Source organism: Simochromis diagramma, unplaced genomic scaffold, assembly GCF_900408965.1.
Source record: "Simochromis diagramma unplaced genomic scaffold, fSimDia1.1 OVJJ01000334.1, whole genome shotgun sequence".
Lineage (NCBI taxonomy): Eukaryota > Metazoa > Chordata > Actinopteri > Cichliformes > Cichlidae > Simochromis > Simochromis diagramma.
The window spans coordinates 6,253,632-6,273,621 of NW_024386764.1; the positions used below are offsets into that span (position 1 = coordinate 6,253,632).

At 40.6% G+C, this 19,990-nt stretch overlaps 1 protein-coding gene across 1 annotated transcript; it reads right to left on the bottom strand.

The window, feature by feature from the left end:
• Nucleotides 1-2,356: 2,356 nt before the first annotated feature.
• Nucleotides 2,357-19,913, bottom strand: LOC120734421 (cartilage oligomeric matrix protein). Its single transcript, XM_040033260.1, has 19 exons — nt 17,353-19,913; nt 11,780-11,853; nt 11,612-11,663; nt 11,235-11,383; nt 10,877-11,014; nt 10,614-10,691; nt 9,681-9,833; nt 9,362-9,466; nt 9,033-9,140; nt 8,785-8,944; nt 7,865-7,983; nt 7,526-7,578; nt 7,230-7,423; nt 6,977-7,155; nt 6,824-6,872; nt 6,416-6,612; nt 4,513-4,685; nt 3,384-3,523; nt 2,357-2,952 (listed from the first exon to the last, which is right to left on the bottom strand). Exons 1-19 carry the CDS (start codon nt 17,417-17,419, stop codon nt 2,894-2,896), a joined length of 2,247 nt encoding a protein of 748 aa, XP_039889194.1. The 5' UTR covers nt 17,420-19,913; the 3' UTR covers nt 2,357-2,893.
• Nucleotides 19,914-19,990: the final 77 nt, after the last annotated feature.

Below are 19,990 nucleotides of genomic sequence, written 5' to 3' on the forward strand. Positions count from 1 at the left end.
GAATTCTCTATTTTCCTTTGTAAACTATATTTTGGCTTGTCTTGTTTTTTAATCTGTGAAGATCTTAGGGGATGCAAAACTAGAAAGGGCTTACTCCAGTGCAGCTTGTGTGCTTGTGTTGGAAAGGATAGGCATTCCGAATGTGTTTCTTTGTTGGTCACACGCACACACTCACACACACTCTCGCACACACACACACACACACACACACACACACACACACACACACACACACTCTGATTCAAACACTAATTAGCTACATATGTCACAGTCACACTAGAGTAAACAGTGGTTTGAAAGTGGTATGCAAGCACTCAGAGTGCGTTGCCATCTTCACAGGAACTTACTGCTGTTAAGATGGCTTCAGGCTGGTATGACTTTGCGATTGAATAGGGTCAAAGGGACTATTACATGCAGTCTGTTGGTGATAATGAGACTTGGCTACATATAAAACTTCACATTGGGCATTTAGAGTCCAGTGAGAACCTCAGCGATATGAACAGAATACAAACAGTTTGCAACCAGCTGAGTCGAGCCCACTGTGGCAACTCACAGATGAGTTGTGCTCATCGCCGCAGACAGACTCAGATTGATTGCACTGTGGTGGCAGTTTTGGCTGCATTTGAAAATTAGAGACCGATTGCCCCCCACAAGGTGATCTGTGCAGAGGTGGTGCGCGGTCAGCCTCAGGTGCAACTAATTACGGTTGGTCTCCGACAGAAAATAAATAAATAAGTCAATGCATTCATGGGGCAACCACCAATTTTCCTTTTCTAGGCGCAAGGAGGTTCCATCCTGTTTTTACTCTACTGTGACTGAGCCATTAAATACATATGCTGCCAGTAACAGTTCTGCAACACAGTCTGACTTTACTCTAGTAGCTAAAACTCAAAACTACAGGTTTGTCATATTTTTTCCTGTCTAAAATATCCACCCACAAGCCTAACAGTTAAAACAAGAACATGTACTAGAGAGGAGCTCATGCTGAACTCACACTACTTAGAAACTGCTGATGAGGTGTGTTAACGCCTTCTTTGTGGTTTTATCTAAAAGTAATTATAACTCTGGTAATAGACTTGACTTCATGCAAGGCAGCTAACACTTTAGTTTAAAATTAGTAAAAGAGACTAAAAATGTCAGGTTTGTTGATCAGATTTGAAGTAATTTCACAAAATAGGCCGATCCTGAGACAACATGGTGAAATGCAGAGAGCTGGGGGTCCATTTATTTCAAATATAAGATGCACAGGTCATCTGAAAATGTCTTTTTATGTCTGATACACTGTTTAGGTTTGAGACTTTTGCTTATTTTAGTCTGAGACGTCACTTACTTGAGGTACTTCTCGGCACAGCCCGTTCCCTTTTTTTGCCATAAAAAGGCACAAACTACATTTTTGTCACAAACTGAAAAAAGTTTGATGAGTGATGCTCAAACAGGAGCGTGCGATTAAAGGTGTGCCCTCAGTCCCAGAATACAAGGAAAGAGTTGCTGCTTGGTCTGTACTGCTTGTTCCCAGAGACTTTAGGTTTGACTCAAATGTCCCTTTAATAATATGGGGTTTTATAAATGACTCTACAGTTAATTAAAATGTGTAAACAAAAATTAAAAAAAACAGAGTTTAAGTTCCACTTAAAGCTTCTAGTGAGAATAGCATTATATCACTGTTGTCCTGTAAGTCGTAGTAACAGAACTGTAGTTATTTATTTGTTGCCATGTGATTCTCTTTACGTGACCATTTGTTTATAAGAAAAAAAAAAGTCAAATTAAATTGAATGTGGAAGACAGATTTTTCTCTGCACATAGTCTTGATTTGCAGAATATGCCGATTAAAAAGAAACTGTCCAGTGTCGCATCACAGCGTGTTGCTGTGGACATGCATGATGTTTCAATCCTGTTGTATATTGTCTTTGCTATTGTTTCTATTTTGTAATCTGTATTTCCAAATGCAAATTTAAAAGATTATTTTGGATATGTGCATGCTTGTGACTTGTTCAGAATGTTAATTTCCACTAAAAGCTGTTGAGTTTGAAAACAAACAGTCAAGTCTGTTACTTAAAATCACGTTCGGCTTGTTCCTGTTTAATAACATATAATACCTATAAAGCCAATTTTAAATTGAATGATCATCAACGTAATTTTACTAAAGTAAATGTAATTTACCTTTCTCTGTTATAGACTGTGCTATAAAACTTCTCGGTCTGAGAAGTCGAGCTGATTCTTAAGTGCTTTAAACTTGCATTATTTCTAGCCAATTTGTATAGAAGTCTATAAGAAACATGACCTTACTGCTCACTCGATTTATGCCCACAGTAAACAGTTTACTCATAAGTGTATTGTTTCAGTTGCTAGCTTCAGGTTCTCTTTAATACAATTTAATTTTTATTTTGTAAATTACTTACCCATTTAGAGTAAAATTGAGAGAAAAGCATAGCCTGCTTTGGGGAGTGACTACATTGTCATATACAGATCCCTTATGGTGAATGTCCAGTGTCTTAATGACATCTAGTTTAAAACAAAAAAACAAGATGGTAAGCGCTATAATCCCCAAGTGGATGCATCTAAACAGGGATATTAGATACATTGATATCCATGGTTTCAGTATGCACAGACATCAGATTCCCACACAACAACAACATTTATTCATTAGTGACAGTCCAATCTTTTCAAGTGGTTTTTCTGAAGTGGAAAATGTTATATAATTTTTAATCTAACATTATACCACTTCCCTTTGAACACATATTACCATTGCTCTGCACCACAATCAATCAATTTTCACTGGAGACATTTCCAACACTTCTGCTGGATTTTTAATTAAACTTATCGCCGTGATGATCTTCTTTCTGAGATCCAGCTGTGCATTGGAAAGCGTTCTCTTTGGGCCTGTTTGTTGTCATCAGGCTACCAGCTGGACCTGCTGGGCTCTGTAGGCATCAAAATCCTCTGGAAGAGTGTCTGAAGAAACACAGTGGAAAGCCAGTTCACAATTCAGTTTGAAAAGTCACACATTTGTGGCAGCATTCATGGCTCTGCTAATAATAGCATACTTCCAGTCAGTGCATAACTGGTTAACAAAAACACATCAAATAACCAAGTTATCCAACATCAGACATGACTGGCTTCAAAAGCTAGCAGGGCACTTGGAGAGCGAATCCTCTGCAAGGTAAAAGCAATATTTTTCATATTTAGGAAAGTGTTCTAAATATAGCCACTAAAACTGAAATGGCTTATGTTTGATTGCTTTGTGAAATTTGGCTCGGTATTTCCTGCTGACAAAGAAACAAATGGCACTAGTTCTTTCCTTGGCAGAGGAACATTGTTGAATAAATGAAAAACGCTTTGTGGCTGCAGTCCAGCCTTTCAACTCTTCTGAATGTTTCACTCACCGTTGCAGCGATAACGCAGGTTGGCCCAGATAATGTTCTCCTGGGAGAAGCAGAAGACTCCCAGTCGGCCTCCTCTCATGGTCGCGTCTATGATGACGCCCGTGTCCGCTACCATTTGAGTGCCCTCGTAGAAACGAACTCTGCAAACCAACAAAGCGCAGCAACCAACATTGCATTAACAAAGTGTTAATAACACTTGCAGAATTACATTTTATGGCTGATTCTTTTTCTCTAGCACCACCAATGTATTCAAATTTTTACTTTTATTGAAATATTTATAAAACTGTTGCATGTATTCACTGTACATGTTCATCTATTCTCGACTACATGCCTCTGGCACTATCATGTTGAGAAAATGTTTCCACAGACACACAGATGTTTCCACACATTTCACTATGACACACGTACATAAATACACACGAGTTTGCATGGATATCTTTGGAAAGCCCCTTATAGTAACCGTAACCATCCCAGCTACATAAGCCGGGCGATCGTGGCTCAAAGAGTTGGCAGTTTGTCTTGTAACCGGAAGGTTGACGGTCCAAGCCCCGGCTCGGACAGTCTCGGTCGTTGTATCCTTGGGCAAGACAGCTGTTTGTTCAGTGACCTCTTGTCCCTCATTGGCTCAGATGTCTCCAGGTTCTGGCCAGTGATGGTTCCAGCATTGGGGATTAATTTGTTGGTCCTGCTGGCATCCCTGGCACTGATACTCATGATTACTCAGTTTTGTTGATCAGACCTCACCCAGTTCACACACACGCACACCTGTGACACTTTCATGCTGAGAAAGTATTTTCACAGGCACAGAGACATTTCCACATATTTGACTATGACACACCCAATAGATAAATAAATACAAAACCTTTGTCTAGCCCCTTATCGTACTCTTAACCATCCCATCTATATGCATAACCATAAATTAAAACCTTATTCTAATGTTAAACCTAAAGAAAATCTCAAGGTCCTCAGTTTTTCAAAATGTCCCCAATCTAATGGTCCAATGCTCGAACTGGTCCTCACTAAGATGATTAAACAAATATACACACACACACTCTCTATCATAAGATGAATGTTATTTTCCAGCCTGTGGCTCCTACAAAACATCAGCGTTAATTGTGTGTCACGGTACCTGATGTAGCCGTCAGCAGGCCGGTGCTGGAGGAACCAGCGGTACGAGGTCTTATCTTTCCAGCCAACATTGCGAGCGTCTTTCCACAGGAGCTTCACCTGATCGGTGGTGTCGCCCGTGTGCCACAAAGCGTTCCGCAAGTTTTCACCTGGACCTGTGTTTGATTTCACTGCCTTAAGAAGAGTAAAAAAAGGGATAACGTGTTTGCGATCACATTTTGTTTTTGTTTTTTTATTATAGATTATTTCACAACTCATATGAGAGAGAGAGAGAGAGAGAGATAGCCTTTATTTGTCAGTTGCAGGTCTTTTGCCCACAACCGAGATGACAGACCTTGCCGACCGTACATACAATACACAAACATCACATTGGGGAGACAGGTCAGGCTAGGTAGCGAGGAAAAAAACATCGAAATGTGTAACACAAAAAGATGCACAGATATCAATCAACACACCATAGCACAATAAACACAGACAAGCAACATGGGAAAGAGTTCCAGTGTGTACATCTGATCTGGGACCGCTGCAATCTTTCGACTGCGCCTCCAACTGACCCGATGTCCACATCAGAGGGGAGGTAAGCGTTGGAGGTGGCGTTGGATCCGGGGTAGGGAGGGTGATGCGTCGGTGAGTGCTTATCAGTATCAGTATATGTATGTGTGTGCGTGTCCATAGTTCAGCTGAGACAGTGTCCTTCGCCCTGCTAGGCTAAGTAAACAGTCTTCCAGCCAACCCTGGTGGCCTTGCATGGAATGGGAAGGAACAGACTAAACACAGTCGTTATCAGGGTGTTTTGTTCAGCTCCGGCCTTGCAGCTGGCGCCGAGAGGGTATCCGCATAAGTGATGGTATTTTTTTACTTTAGTGTGAACAGCTCATATGAATTTCAAAGCAGTTCTACAGTCCAACACTGGTCTCTCAATCTCCCGTTGGAGAGCCGTGAGCTTCGCCATACTTGCGTTCTGTGATGTTGTCATTTCTTGTGCTCAAGGAGCCAATTTCTGAGAACTCACAGCAGTGTGTCTCCCCGAGATGTCATCCAATTTTGCGCCCAGAGATGTTATTCCGGGCTAGCCCTTCCGAGATGTATCCAGTCTGCAGTCAGAGATCTTATTCTGAGTATTCACAGCAGCCGTAGCCTCTCCAAGATCTTATCCGTGCTGACTCAATGAGCCCATTTTGAGAAACTCATGCCTCTTCCCATCGTTCCAATCCCAGCGGGCAGCCTTGTGGGGGTTTGAACAGCCGGTTCCGCTTTCTTAATTCTTCGATAAGTCAGGGCCAAGCCAGCTCCGATCAGCCAGAACCCTGTTACCATGGTTCCGAATAGGTCGATATCTTCAGCACTCAGGCTCACCCAAGCCCAAACTTCTCGTTGAGAAAGGGGTGTCAATTGCATTTAGGGACCAGTTGATCCAATCCATAATTCCTCTTTTAGGTTTTAGAGAACAGACTGTGAGAGAATGTTCCAGGGAAAATACAAAAATACAAAAAAAACACGAGACTAGACAAGGACATAAGCAGGGAAAATAAGGGAGAGGAGAAAAAGTGTGTCCGGCTCCTCCGAGAGCCAAAGAAGAGGCTGTTTGTATGCCTCTACTAAATCTACAGATTATCAACAAATTTACTACCATTTTCTGACCATGGCAACTAAAATTGTTTTTAAGGTTTAACTGGTTGGTTGTAAGCCACAAGGCAGTGAAAATAATCGTCTTTTAGCTCATTATTTCATTATGGACACTTCTTCAAATGGACTGTGCTGCAAAACCTTGACCCTATAAAGCATTTAAACCATAGATTAAATATTAATACAACTACTAGTTACAGCTCAAAGTCTCTTTACGACTAATCCATTATCCTGAAGTGGAGCTGGAATTTCTTGCAAACAGTACGGCAGTGACATACCTTCAGTTGGATTCCTGGTTCTGCCACGGCTCTGAACGGGTTTGCCTGCCAGTAGATCTGCTCCACCTGCTTCCACATCACCACGTAGAAGCTGGAGCTGTCCTGGTACGCAAATATAAAACCTGCATAGTCGTCGTCCGTTACCGTATTAACATGAAATGTTCCTTCAAAATCTACTCCGCTGAAAGCTGTGTAACCTGCAGGACAAATTATTTCACATCAGATTTTGTTTTTAAAATGTAGCATAGACGTTTAGCTCTATGTGCAGTAAATTAAAGCAACAGCCAGGGGCCTATTAGTAGGTGAATTTGGTTTCCTTTAAACAAATCCATGCCATTTTCGGTCATTTCAGATGGCAGTTTAATATTTATATTTTATATTTTCTTGAAATGTCAAACAGTTTTTTACCAACAGCCAATCCAGGATCGCTGTTCATAGTCTGGACGATCTCTCTTCCCTGTACAAACAGAACAGGGGATTGTAGAGAAATGTTATTTCATGACATGTTATTCTGGCAAAAAAATAGAACAGCAAAAATCAAAGAAGCCATAATCGCTTGACCTGGTTCAGCACCACCCAGTTAGGATCGATTTGTGCATCTCCTTCTGGATCTAAAACGACTGTCTGGTACTCCCTGAAGTCAGTGAGGGTGACCTCTGCGTTTTCTGGACAGACGTCTATTGGGTCAATTATGGTGTCGTTGTCGAAATCCTTCTCACATACATTACCCACGCCGTCACCTGGGAGGATAGGTAGATATTAGGCGTAAGTAAAGCACAAACTTTTATTTTAATATGTCAACAGTGTCACACACCGTCAGAGTCCTCCTGTAGAGGGTTGGGGATCAGACGGCAGTTATCAGGACCAGGTGGCAGCAGGTCTGGGATCCCATCGTTGTCATCGTCATCATCACACTCGTCTCCCTTTCCATCTTTGTCAGTATCCAACTGAGAGCTGTTGATGACAGCTGGGCAGTTGTCCCGAGAGTCTTGGTGACCATCGCCATCACTGGACAAGAGACAGATGTTATAGCAGGTGCAAATTTGACTTGGAGAATGAAAACAGATCCAGATAAATACAAGTGACTTGACTGATGAGCTCACACAATACCTGTCCTTGTTAGTGTCACAGGGGTCGCCAATCAAATCATTGTCCGCATCCATCTGAGAAACATAAGTAGAGTTGAATTTCAGATGTGAAATTTTCCAAAGAATAACAAGCAGACAATGACAATGATAATCCCAGCTAGGAAAGACAATGTGGACTGAATAATGCACCATGAGTGTGATGCTACATCCTGGAGTACACGCTATACCAAATTACTGTTGCAGACTAAAAAGTTAAACCACTAGAGGCCATTAAAAGCAAGATTTTCTACTTAAGATTAACTGCTTAACTTCTCGTGCCTTTTTGCAAGATATTGATGTAACGTGTGAAGACATTTCTCACCTGGTCAGGGTTGGGATCATAGGGACAACTGTCACAGGCATCTCCCACTTTGTCACCGTCTCGATCTTTCTGGTCAGCATTTGGGACCCTTTTGCAGTTGTCAAGGTGATTGGGAATTCCTGGGGTTAACATTGGGAATGTTAGAAAATATTATAGTAACCCGAAGACAGGCACATAGCTTTAATGTGTTGTCAGTGATGGACAGCAGTTTGTTCACTGTCCTCTTGTCCACCATTGACTCAGATGTCTCCAGATTCTGGCCAGTGATGGTTCCAGCCTTGTGGATTAATTTGTTGACCCTGCTGGCATCTCTAATGCTCATGATTACTCAGTCTGGTTGGTCAGACCATACTCATTCTCAACTACACACCTGTAGCACCACCATGCGGATAAAGTATGTTTAAAGGAAACCAAATCCACCTACCAACACGAAGACATTTCCACACATTTGACTATGACAGACCCAATAAATAAATAAATACAAAATCTTTGTCTGACCCATTATCGTAATCTTAACCATCCCATCTACATGCATAACCATAAATTAAAACCTCATTCTAATTTTAAACCTAAAGCAAATCTCAACCAGGCCTTTACAGGAGTGTGTGTGGCCCACAGGTCCTTATTTTCCAAAATGTCACCAATCTAATTGTCTAAAGTTCAAAATGGTTCTCACTAAGATGGTTAAACAAGTGCATGTGCATACACACACACACACACACACACACACACACTCATAGTCATAACATGAAAATGATTCCAGTTGAAAGGTTGTAAAAATCTCATGTATCAAATTCACATTCAAATCACATCTCAAATTAAAGGCATATCAATACATGTCAGTGTTTCTAATTAACAGCCAGAGTAAATAGGTCTTATAATTAATATAGATTTAAAATCTATTTGCACAAAGTCTTTACCATCGCCATCGATATCTTCATCGCATTCATCTCCATATTTGTCCACGTCTGTGTCTTTCTGGTCATTGTTTTTGACGGCAGGACAGTTGTCGCAGGCATCGCCAAAGTCATCCTCATCGATGTTCCTCTGGTCCACATTGGGCACCAACACACAGTTATCCTGGGAAAAAGATGTTTTAGTCCCTGAGAGCAAAGTTACATGATTTTACTATATTTTCTTTCAACCTCAGTATCCTTTGTGTATGAACCTGTGTATTTAAGATCCCATCCCCATCTGCGTCTTCATCGCAGGCATCTCCAATTCCATCACTGTCAGCATCTTCTTGACCAGAGTTTGGAACAGTGAGACAGTTATCCTGGAAGAAACATAAGCAGATGGGTAAGTTTTAATTAATACTTTTGTTTTGTATAAAGTGATAAAGACCTTTGATCTGGGATTGAGGTTTGAATTTAAAGTATGACAACATCTTCTTTTATGTCACATTTTTATAAGATCTTTGATCTTCTTCACAGCTAAATAAATTGTTTTAATATGGGTAACTTTCAAAGAGTTCTCTTAGATATGAAGGAGATTTACCTTGTTGCAGTTACTATCAGGACAGTCCAGTTTTTCATCTGGGAAACCATCGATGTCGGTGTCAGGACCACACACATAGCCATTGCCAGCCCATCCGACTCCACACTATAAGGATGGAAAATGTTTTAGAAGCCGTACATAATGCTTTTATTGGCTCTGTTTTGTGGTCTGCACAACATGAGCATAAGTGCTCAAACAGCTATTTCCCAATAGCTGCTATTATTGTTATAACATGATGAGGAAGGAATGTTGTAATAGCTTTGATAACCCATCAAAGCTAAATCCAAGGAGCTAAAACATAAAAGTTTTATTTGCTCACCTGGCACTCAATGGTCCCCTCTCGATGGACGATGCACTCTGCGCTGGCGTGGCAGGGGTTGGGTTGGCCATTGCCACAGGCTCTCTCAGGCTTACAGCCTTGTTGCTGATCCCCAGTGTAGCCTGTCTTACAGGGACCACATCTGAAAGAGCCCTGATAGAACCATCCCACCATGTCACAGGTGCCCACATTGGTAGTGTTAACATGGAACTTAAAACACAGTGCTTCAGACAGCAAACGAAGGAGAAATATTGGTCCTAAGATTACACATACATCTGGCATGGGATATACTGCATTTATACAAAACACTGAGTTCACCGTGGGCTTCACTATGCAATCTTTAACCCTAACTGATAACCCTAGACTGGAGTTTGATGCATATCCACTAATGACAGGTTAGGGCCTTTCTATGTGGAGTGTACACCTTCTCCATGGGACCAATTATCAGCTATCACTATCCTGCGATGTGCATTGGGAATTTTAGAAGGATGTTTGCAGTGAGTAAAAACCCCTCTCCGCTCTCCGTTCAAGCTGAAGCACATGCACAACCACAAATTAGTCCTGGTGACCTGCCAAAGCTGTAACCTGTTTCTAGGCTCCAGCACCCCTGCAACCGTGAACTGAGTAGGCAGTTAAGAAAATAGATGGATGGAAATTGTTTCCATTTAAATGACCATTTTAGGAATAAAGTTTAAACCATTAAGAGATTGCTCAAAAACATTCTGTTGCAATTCGTCTTGGACACAGTTACATGCAGTTAACCCAGAGGATTGTGTTTCCAATACTGTATCAGCTGTAAGGTAGGACTGCTGCTACTACAGCCAAAAGTGATTAAGGATGAAAATAAATAAAATATTCAGCCAACACAAAGAATGACTCTGAGGCTTAGATCTAATCAGCAATTTCATGGAAATTCACTTTGTTCATACTTACGGGGGTGTTCAGACACACGGAGTTCGCCACGCAGCCTCCATTGTTGGGACCATCACACTCATTAATATCTCTGCATACCTTAAAAAGGACAGAGATTTAAAGACAAATGCAAAGTCACTTGAATGGTCTTTACCATTAAGACTGAAAAAGGAGGCAAAGAGAAAAATAAGTCGGAGAGAGAAGGAAGTTTGTTTTGGGCGGCCACGTAAAGTCCAAATTGATCTCATGTTGAATGGATCCATAAACTGCTGCATGGTGCCGACCTGTTTGTTGGCAGTGGCGTAGGCAAGACCGACGCCCTGGACCTGCGGGCCAGTGTATCCAGCGGGGCAGGAGCCGCAGCGGAAACCTGGGGATGTGTTGATGCAGCGAACACCCATGTGGCACGGTTTCACAGTGCACTGTTCGTAATAAGGAGACACACACACATCAGGATGTTTTTAGGATGAGGACCTGCATTCATTTAGATGAGCCCTTTACTGGGTTTCTAGTAAAGTCCAAATTTTAGCCATTCCGTCACCTTCTAGTTGACGAAGTCAGGCAGAGAGTTTTCTGACCTTACAATGGTTATACCTGTAACACTGTACTGTCAGCAACAGTTTATCAAATCTCTGCTCGTACCTCATCCACGTCAGTGCAGTGGGTACCGTTTCCTTCCATGCCGTGAGGACAGGGTCCACATTTTACACCCTCTGGTGTTTCCACAAAGCTCACCCCAGGGTGGCAGGAGTTGGGCACACAGGTGGGTTGAGGTTGCATACCCCCCATTGCTGAGAAAAGAGGATATCAAAGCAAATTATTAGTTGTTTCCTTTTGTCTTCAAATCTCTCTCCCGTTTCTTCTAATGGACTACATAATCATTATTCATAGTTGTGGAAAATTATGGATAATGGCTCAAGTTCGATAAAGATAATAAAATTTCAATAATGATGTAATAATGTGTGTATTCTCAGACATAAACATAATTCCATCATTGATAAGGGAGCTTGTGAACTCACCACAGGCTTCACACTCCATCACTGTGTTCTTTAAGAATACAATCTCCTTAATCTGGAAAGTACAACCAACAGATTAAATACCTTTTTGCATTTCCTCAGCACCCTGAGTCAAACTGTTATCAAATGCAAGTAAAGGTAGTTAAATATATTTTTATGACAGAGCATTACCTGCTGCTTCAAAAGCTCTTTAATCTCACCCAAGACGAGATTAGTCATTTTAATCTGACTGATAATTTCTCCATCTGGGTTTGAAGAGAGAACAAACCAATTAGTAAAGGAAATCTTTTATATTCCCCATGCAAGGTTTTTAAAATTTATAATTTATATTTGCATTTGAAGTTATGAAAATGATTCATTAAACATGTTTGTGGTTGTTACAGTAAAAAATGTAACTTTTCTACTCAGATTTTATGTTTTTGTCTTATTTTAGATAGTTACTTTTCCTAGTAATTTGAGGAAGTAACTAGTAACTATAACTAATTACTTTTTCAAAGTAACTTGCCCAACATTGTCAACAGTGCTTCAAAGTTTCTCCTGTTTTACCTATTCACAGGAATAATTTGTTTTCAATTACCCATTTTTCTCTCGTCTAACCTTTAGTCAGATCAGTTAGCTCGAAATAACTAGTGTTAAAATTTACCTACTGAAGTATTGTATTTAAATAAAAATATGATTTTGATCATTCAGAGCATGATCTAGGGAAAAAACGTGTGACCTTAAATGTACAACCTGATTCTCTGAAATTAAAAACAAAAGAAAAAAATAAGAATAAATAATCACGAACAAATACAAGCAGAAAACCTTTAAAAATAATGAAAACATAAAAGTTTAGACAATGTAATTTTATATACAGAACAAATTTGAAGAAACAGTTAATAAGAACTTTGCAGTAAAAACAAGAACTCAAGTTATAACTACACGGAGCAGGTTTGGTTTATTGCTGCACTGCTTCACTTTTTCTGTGGAATTGTTTTGTTGGATGAACTGGCAGCTAGCTAGGGAGCAGTGTTTTGATATGTGTGTGGAGGGTCCTGTACAACATGATCCACTGCATGTTTAATGCCAAAGTCTAATGCCTGGCATTCCTCCACCACCACAGGACTCATTCGAATCCACAGCCCACACATTAACTGGAGTCAGAAGTCAAAAAAAAAAAATTCCTAGAAATAGAATGACACAAGATTATCCGGAAGATATGGGACATTTTTCCTGCTCACATGCTTTCTGGAATTAAGCTTATGGGTATCCTGGGATGCTTGGTTTCAGTATGATCTGTAGTTTTGGTGCAAATTGCCTTCATTTAACCACAAATCAACTATCGAGTGGGAAGTTTAATTTATAGATATAATCACAGGACTTTAACTGCAGGAATAAGAAGTTATAGGTTTCTGAATTACTTTTATGTTTGTGGAATAGTTTTATTAAAGTCTAATATGTCTATCAAACTGAAACTCAGTGGTATATATATATTAGGGGTGCAACGATATTCGTATCGATATTGAACCGTTCGATACAGTGCTTTCGGTTCGGTACGCATATGTATCGAACAATACAACATTTGTAATTTATTTTATCAACTTTCCTTCTGACGATGCTGTCTGTGTTGAGCGCTCAGTGAATCTGCGTTCGACTACTCCGCCTAGGCTGCACTGTCGAGCGCAGATCCACTGAGCGCTCAACACAGACAGCATAGTCAGAAGGAAGAGAGCAGGGCAAGCTAGCGAGACAGAAGTTAAGCTCTCTTTGCAACATGGACCTCCCCCACTCTCATTCAGATCTGGCGTTTGGAATTATTTTGGTTTTCATGTGACGTATGACCCTGAAGGTAAGCGAGTCATGGACTAAAGTAAAACAGTATGTTGGATGTGCCATGCAATGCTCAATTACATGGGTGGGAACTAGTGTGTTAGCGCAGTTAGCTCGTTAACGTGTTGGCCGTCTAGCCCCATGCACAGGGCGATCGGCGGTAGCTCGTTAACGGAGATTTGCCGTGTTGTGGCGTTAAGATCATTTCAACGAGATTAACCTGAAAGCACTAGTGGGAACACAACGAATATGACTGCACATTTACGCCGACATCATCCTAGTGCAAAGACAAAAACAACAAGCATGCTACTAACTTTAGCCGAGTCATTTAGACAGCTGTTAGCACATGATTCCCCTTATGCTGCTGAGAATATAGCCCAGAAGAAGCGGATAGTATAGCTTTTATTTTGGAAAGAGACATTTCTCTGTAATAAACTCTCTTTTCCAAAGATGAGTGATTCCTCAATCAGATACAGGGCTTGCAATATCGCTAGCCCGACGTCCTGGAGCTAGCGATTTTTTCAGTCGGGCTACCAAAATCTATCTCTTCCCTGCCCGTCGGGCTATTGTAGGAAGGAAAAATATATGTCAATGCTTTTGCATTCTTTCAGAAATGTAGCTGGGTAATTATGTCGTTGGCATCGGTGAGCCACTGTCAATATGTGACATATTGAAATCGCGTTTGAATTTGCGCTTGTTTTTTTGCTTTCACTTTGCAATCGTGCGAACTGTGTATAGAGAGCGACAGCACTGATCTGTGAGTGATGATAATTTGTGCACCAATTCCTCTGACATCGTCTTATTAATCGTTAGCTTACTATGCAAACATGACAAGTGAAATCTCCCGCAGCAAGCTTAAACATGTGAGAGGTTGACCGCGCAGAGAATCGCTGAGCTTATGTGAGTGCGTGTGTAAAAGCAGCAGCATATATATTTTAGTTCTGCTGAGCCAAATAAGACAGGTCAGGGTGAAGAAGTGACAGCCAAAGAAAAGCTTACCACAAAACGGAGAAGTTATGACAAATCAGACTATAAGGCAAAAAGAAAGTGCAGCTTTATGGTTTCATGGACAAAATAATTTCTGTGGCTGCAATATGACGAGCTATATAACCAGGGCTGCACATAAGTGGTCCGCAGGTGTGCATTCGCTGTCAAAATAAAAAACACGCACAAGGGTTACATTTAAAAACTGTACCTTTGAGTTAAAATATATATTTATAATTTTAATAAATGACAAATTAAAAAGGCATGAACATTTTTTTTGTATCGAAAAAATATCGAACCGTGACACCAAAGTATCGAACCGAACCGAACTGTGAATTTTGTGTATCGTTGCACCCCTAATATATATGTGTATATATATATATATATATATATATATATATATGTATATATATATATATGTATATATATTTATATTGAACTTCTGTTCTCTAATTAAGAACCTAATTAAGAACCTGTAATCTGATTCATTCAGAGGCAATAAGATGAAGCCAAAACAGTATTGATAATATTGATAGTCTCTATCTAATATTGATAGAGGATACATATAGTGACTTGATCTCACTTTTTCACAAAGCCTAGTTAACAAAATTTCACAGTGGGGGAAATAATTATCTAATCCTCAGCTGAATTTGTAAATTTACTCCCTCACAAAAAAACAGTCTATAATTTTTCATTTATTGGAGAAAGACGGAATATCAGGGACAAGATTGTAGATCTGCACAAGGCTGGAAGGAGCTACAGCTCCATCAGCAGGAAGCTTGTTGAGAAGGCGCTAACTGTTGGTGGGATCATTTGGAAATGGAAGAAATATAAAATGGCTATTAATTGCCCTTAATGCATCCATGCATGATTCTACCTCATGGACTGACAGTGATCATGATAAAGGTGTCATATCAGCTCAAAACTACACAAGAGAAGCTTGGACCACAGACACTACGAACATCATTGATGATACACCACACCATGATCGGCTGAAACTTGCAAAGCCTCCATGTTCCCCCAGCTCAGAAAGACACATGTACAGGCCTGTCTTAACATCTACATCAGTGAACATCTAAACGATTCAGAGGAGGCTTGGGAGAAAGTGCTGTGCTCAACTTGACCCGCTGTATTTGGAGAAAGAACAGCATTCCCACAGTCCAGCGTGGAGGTGGAAACATTACGCTCTGAGGCTGTTTGTCTGCTGGGAGTCCAGGACGACTTCAGCGCATTGAGGGGACAATGGGCGGGGCCATGAAGCATAAAATCCGGGATGAGAAACTCACTGAAGATGTCTTAATGCATGCTTAGTAATCCAGGTAACCATATATCCACATGAACAGAATCAACTTTCTGGGAACACTGAAGAGAGTTTGTGAATGGATCTTCCATCATGCCAGTGACCTAAAACACAGTGCCAAGGCAACAAAGGAGGGGCTAAAGAAAAAGTAGATTAAGGTCATGAAGGACTAGAGATCTCAGTCCTACAGAAAGTCAAGGAACCTAAAGGATTTAGAGAGTTTTTGTAAAGAAGAGTGGGCCACAATTGCTCCTGCAACCCTGGTGACCAACTGCAAGAAACATCTGAAAGCTGTGGTTACCAGCAGGTGTTTCTCCACTAAGTACTAAGTCATGGGTGTCCAACTCCAGGCCTCAACGGCCAGTGTCCTGCAGGTTTTAGATCTCACCCTGGGTCAACACACCTGAATTAAATGATTAGTTAGCAAGTCTCTGGAGAACTTCAAGACATGTTGAGGAGGTAATTTAGCCATTAAAATCAGCTGTGTTGGATTAAGGACACAAAAAACGTGCAGGACACCGGCTCTTGAGCCCTGGAGTTGGACACCCTGCTTGCTTGGGGATCAAATACTTTCACTCAGTGAAAGCAATTCAGTTTATAACTTTTAGTTAAATTTGATCTTTCAAACCTTTGATCAGCAGTTGATTCTTCATATATCCAGCTTTTGAGATTCTTCACAACATTCATCTACTAACAGCATCTGTCTTGAACAAATTCTATAATGTGTTTTTTGAAGGCTTTCCTCTCAAAACAACCTCCTGCTGGGGCCATAAATAACACGATGAGAGCCGTGAGAGTGAAGCAAAACATTAAAGTGCGGCTAAAAGACAGAAAGACCTGATAATAAGTCTGAATAATAATGCAGGCGACGACACACTGTATCCATACGTTTATTGTTGTTTTAAAAATACCATTTGCAGGTCAGTTCAGCCGCATGTACCGGGCACCAAAAGCAGAAATCTCCTGAGCGTGTAGAGCAGGAAATGTGTTCTTCTCGTTAGCGGCAACTGTGTTTACCGAATGAATTCCACAGCAGAGAGAAGAGATACTCGACATAAATCACTGTCTCTGCTAATGGAAAGGAGGCTGAGTCCTGGACGACAGGAATCTCACTATGATTGTTTTCCCTCGTTGTGTGCACAGAACTTTCCAGCCCTCATGAGCTTTGAGCTCCTTTAAGTCAATTTGTGTTCCTGCACGACTATTTTTCTAATTTTTCATAACAAAAAGCTCTACCTCCCCTAAAAATAAATATAATAATTAATTTAAAAAATCATATTGAAATAATTAATAAAATCTGGCTTTGAATTCATTTCATTTGCAGCTTTTTGTCATTTTTCTTATGTAACACCCCTTTCTCTTGTTCTGCATAGCAGTTTCCATTAATAACATTTCATTTATCAGATTAATTACTTAAGAAAACACTAACCTGTCACCAGAAACTACCGAAAGCTGTAACATTTTCCCCAGATGGATAAATCAGTTTATATTTTCTAATGTTTTAAATTATGCCTTCTTTCTCTGCTGCGTCTCCACATCAGTCGTCATATATTGTTTGTGTTTCTTTCAAATTAAAACTCTGAAACTTTACCCTTTACTCATATTTACTGCTAATGCTCTTTAATCTTCCGATATCAAACGTATTTCTCACCTCTCTGTCCTGCAACAGCGCTCCCTCCTATGCAGAGCACACAGGTCAGCCCCAGAAACCACAGCATGTCTTCACCTCTGCAAAAAGCACCAGTTCAGGTACAGCAGGTTACTCTCTTCCTTCCCTCTGTTCCTCCTGCGATCCTTAACCCAACAAAGGTTCTGGGGTATTTCCTTCTCTACTTTAGGTTTTATACGCCACTTCTACCCCCCCTCCTGTGGTTTACATCTCCATCCCTTCCCTTAAAGCTCCAAGAAAAAGGAAGAAGAAGGCGTCTGGTTACACAACAAAATACACCCCCACAATGCGGTGTAACAGCGGCATTACTTGCTGTGTTTTTTGGTCACGTCACTCCAAAACGACACAAGTAAAGATGCTGAAGAAAGTGTTTCGAGGGTTGTTTGGCTGCTGCTTTTGGATTTCTGTGTTGATTATTCCTTAAATGGCTGAATGTTTCTAGAATATCCAAGGATCCAAGGTTCAACTAACCACATAATGAGTACAATGAAAAGAAATGAGCAGATGTACTGAAGCTGGTCCAAACACTTTTGTGGATTGCTCCATTACAAAAAAGGTCAAGAATATTTTTTCAAACTTTGTTTAAACTGTGATTAGAACAAAATGAAAGAAACTTTCCAAAGAAGAAAACACCAAGATCAGTTAAATTATTAGGAAATTAAAAATTCCATCCATTTTCATATTTCAGTACGGTGATCAAACATGTAATCTCCCCACAGAACACCCCAGACTGTCACCATATCAGCACATTTACTCACAGTACCATCTTAATCTGTAGCACTTACCGGTACACAGACACCTCTAATGGTCTGCAGATGAGATTAAAAGCTAGCAATCAATCCTAATACATGGAACCACGTGCAGAATAAAACACCAACACTTTCATCATTAATAATTACGAGCAATGACATAAGCTACGTCTACAGGAACTGTATTATTTTCACTGATGACTGTCAGAGTTGTTTTACTCCTGCAGTAGGGTTAGTTGTCAGTAATGAGATCAGCAGATGTTGGATGTTTTGCTCCAGATCAACTTAAAAGCTGACAGCAGTCAAAGTTACATTCATACAGTCAAAGCACAATATGAATGCTTGCTTGTTCTAGTCTGTATGTGTGAGAAATCAGACAGATAGATAGAAAATGCATCGAGCAGATATTTTACGTCTGATCTTTACTGCTGTGAGGAATGTTAGGGTTAAAAGCCGAGTGGAACAACCTCCTGCAAACTTCATTAGTGATGGTTTGCTGCCTATGCTACAACAGTTTGTGAACACATCAGGGGGCTTCTCAGTTTCTGAGGACATGACTCGAGGTTCACCTCTGCCCTTTTCTGTTTTCTCTTTCTTGTTTTTTTGGGTTTGTTTGTTTCTTTTTTTAACCTTCCAGCAGCTTCAGGGTTACATAATATCAACTGAGTGCCAATACTGCATGTAAAAAGAATTATATTTTGGCCCTGGACATGTCTTTAAATGATGAGAACTAAGGTAAGGAATAATAGTAATGAAAACTGGCTTTTGCACCACGCTGTAGCACAAAAAAGCTTCACATGGAGAAACAGGGTGTACCTCTGAATTAGAATTCCCAAAATTCGACATGGACCGGCCCCTGCTTAGGGCAGAGCTTCTGAAACCTTCTATAGTCGAGTCAATTGCAGTCTTAAAGCTCGAGTTGATCTGGGAGTTGATCACTTGTACAGTTGTCTATGGGGCTTTGCCACCAGAGAGGAAATTCCCTTTCATAGTAAAAAGACCATTTCATTGTATACTGTGTTATTTCAAAATATATGCTGAGGACAGTTTACTCGAAGCCTGACTGTGTCACATCCTTACATATGTAACATCGAAAGCCTAAAATGCTTCTTGTTACCTCCTAAAGACCGGGTAAAAAGATGGATGTAGCTTCCAGAAAAGTGAAGCCGATAAGTGCCTCATCTGCTGGCAGTAAAATATATCTACATCTAAAACCCTTGCTGTCTGACCTCAGTAAACACTTCACGGACAGTTTTATGGGCTCAGTCGTTAGTTTCATGTCCCAATAAATAAACTGTGAAGTACATTTTGTCCCTCAAGCTAGCTTCAACAGCCAGGGATCAGACCCCCAGGGCAGGCCACATGGGCTGAGGCCTCTTCTACCAGAGACTCTCCTTCAGGCTCCCACCACGGGCCTGGCTCTGGGATCAATCCCAGTAACCCTGGTCCTTTGGTTTTCTTTTTTTCAGAGGGATCACTTGAACACCTATGTCTCCAGGGTGATCTGGGTGTGTCCTTCCAAGCGGAGGACCTGTGATAGACCCAGGATGATACAGCTGATGTCCTTGTGTTGTTCGTGGATCAACATTGCATCTGACCAAGTTCATTGTTATTTTGTCGTAGCTTTACAACTTGGAAAAAAAAAATCCTGCTGATGGCCATTTAGGAAAAAAATACAAAAAGGGATTGGTTAGGGTTTGGGGTTAGGTTGTGATTGTGGTTAAGGTTAGGGTTACTGGGCTATAGTTTGGGTTACGGTTATGGTTTAGTGTGTGATGTGATGGTGTCTCCACCTGCCACCAGACCTGGATAAGATAGATGGATTTCATGGTCATTATTAGAGTCAGAACATGCAGATCCACTTGTGCATT

Bases quoted from the DNA above. Each gene is read 5' to 3' on its own strand.
- LOC120734421 (XM_040033260.1), bottom strand. From the start codon at position 17,419: ATGCTGTGGTTTCTGGGGCTGACCTGTGTGCTCTGCATAGGAGGGAGC. The intron at 10,692-10,876 runs GTCGGCACCATG...GTCCTTTTTAAG, and splicing joins ACGCCACTGCCAACAAACAG to GTATGCAGAGATATTAATGA. The intron at 9,834-10,613 runs GTAAGTATGAAC...TGGTTCTATCAG, and splicing joins CCGTGTGTCTGAACACCCCC to GGCTCTTTCAGATGTGGTCC.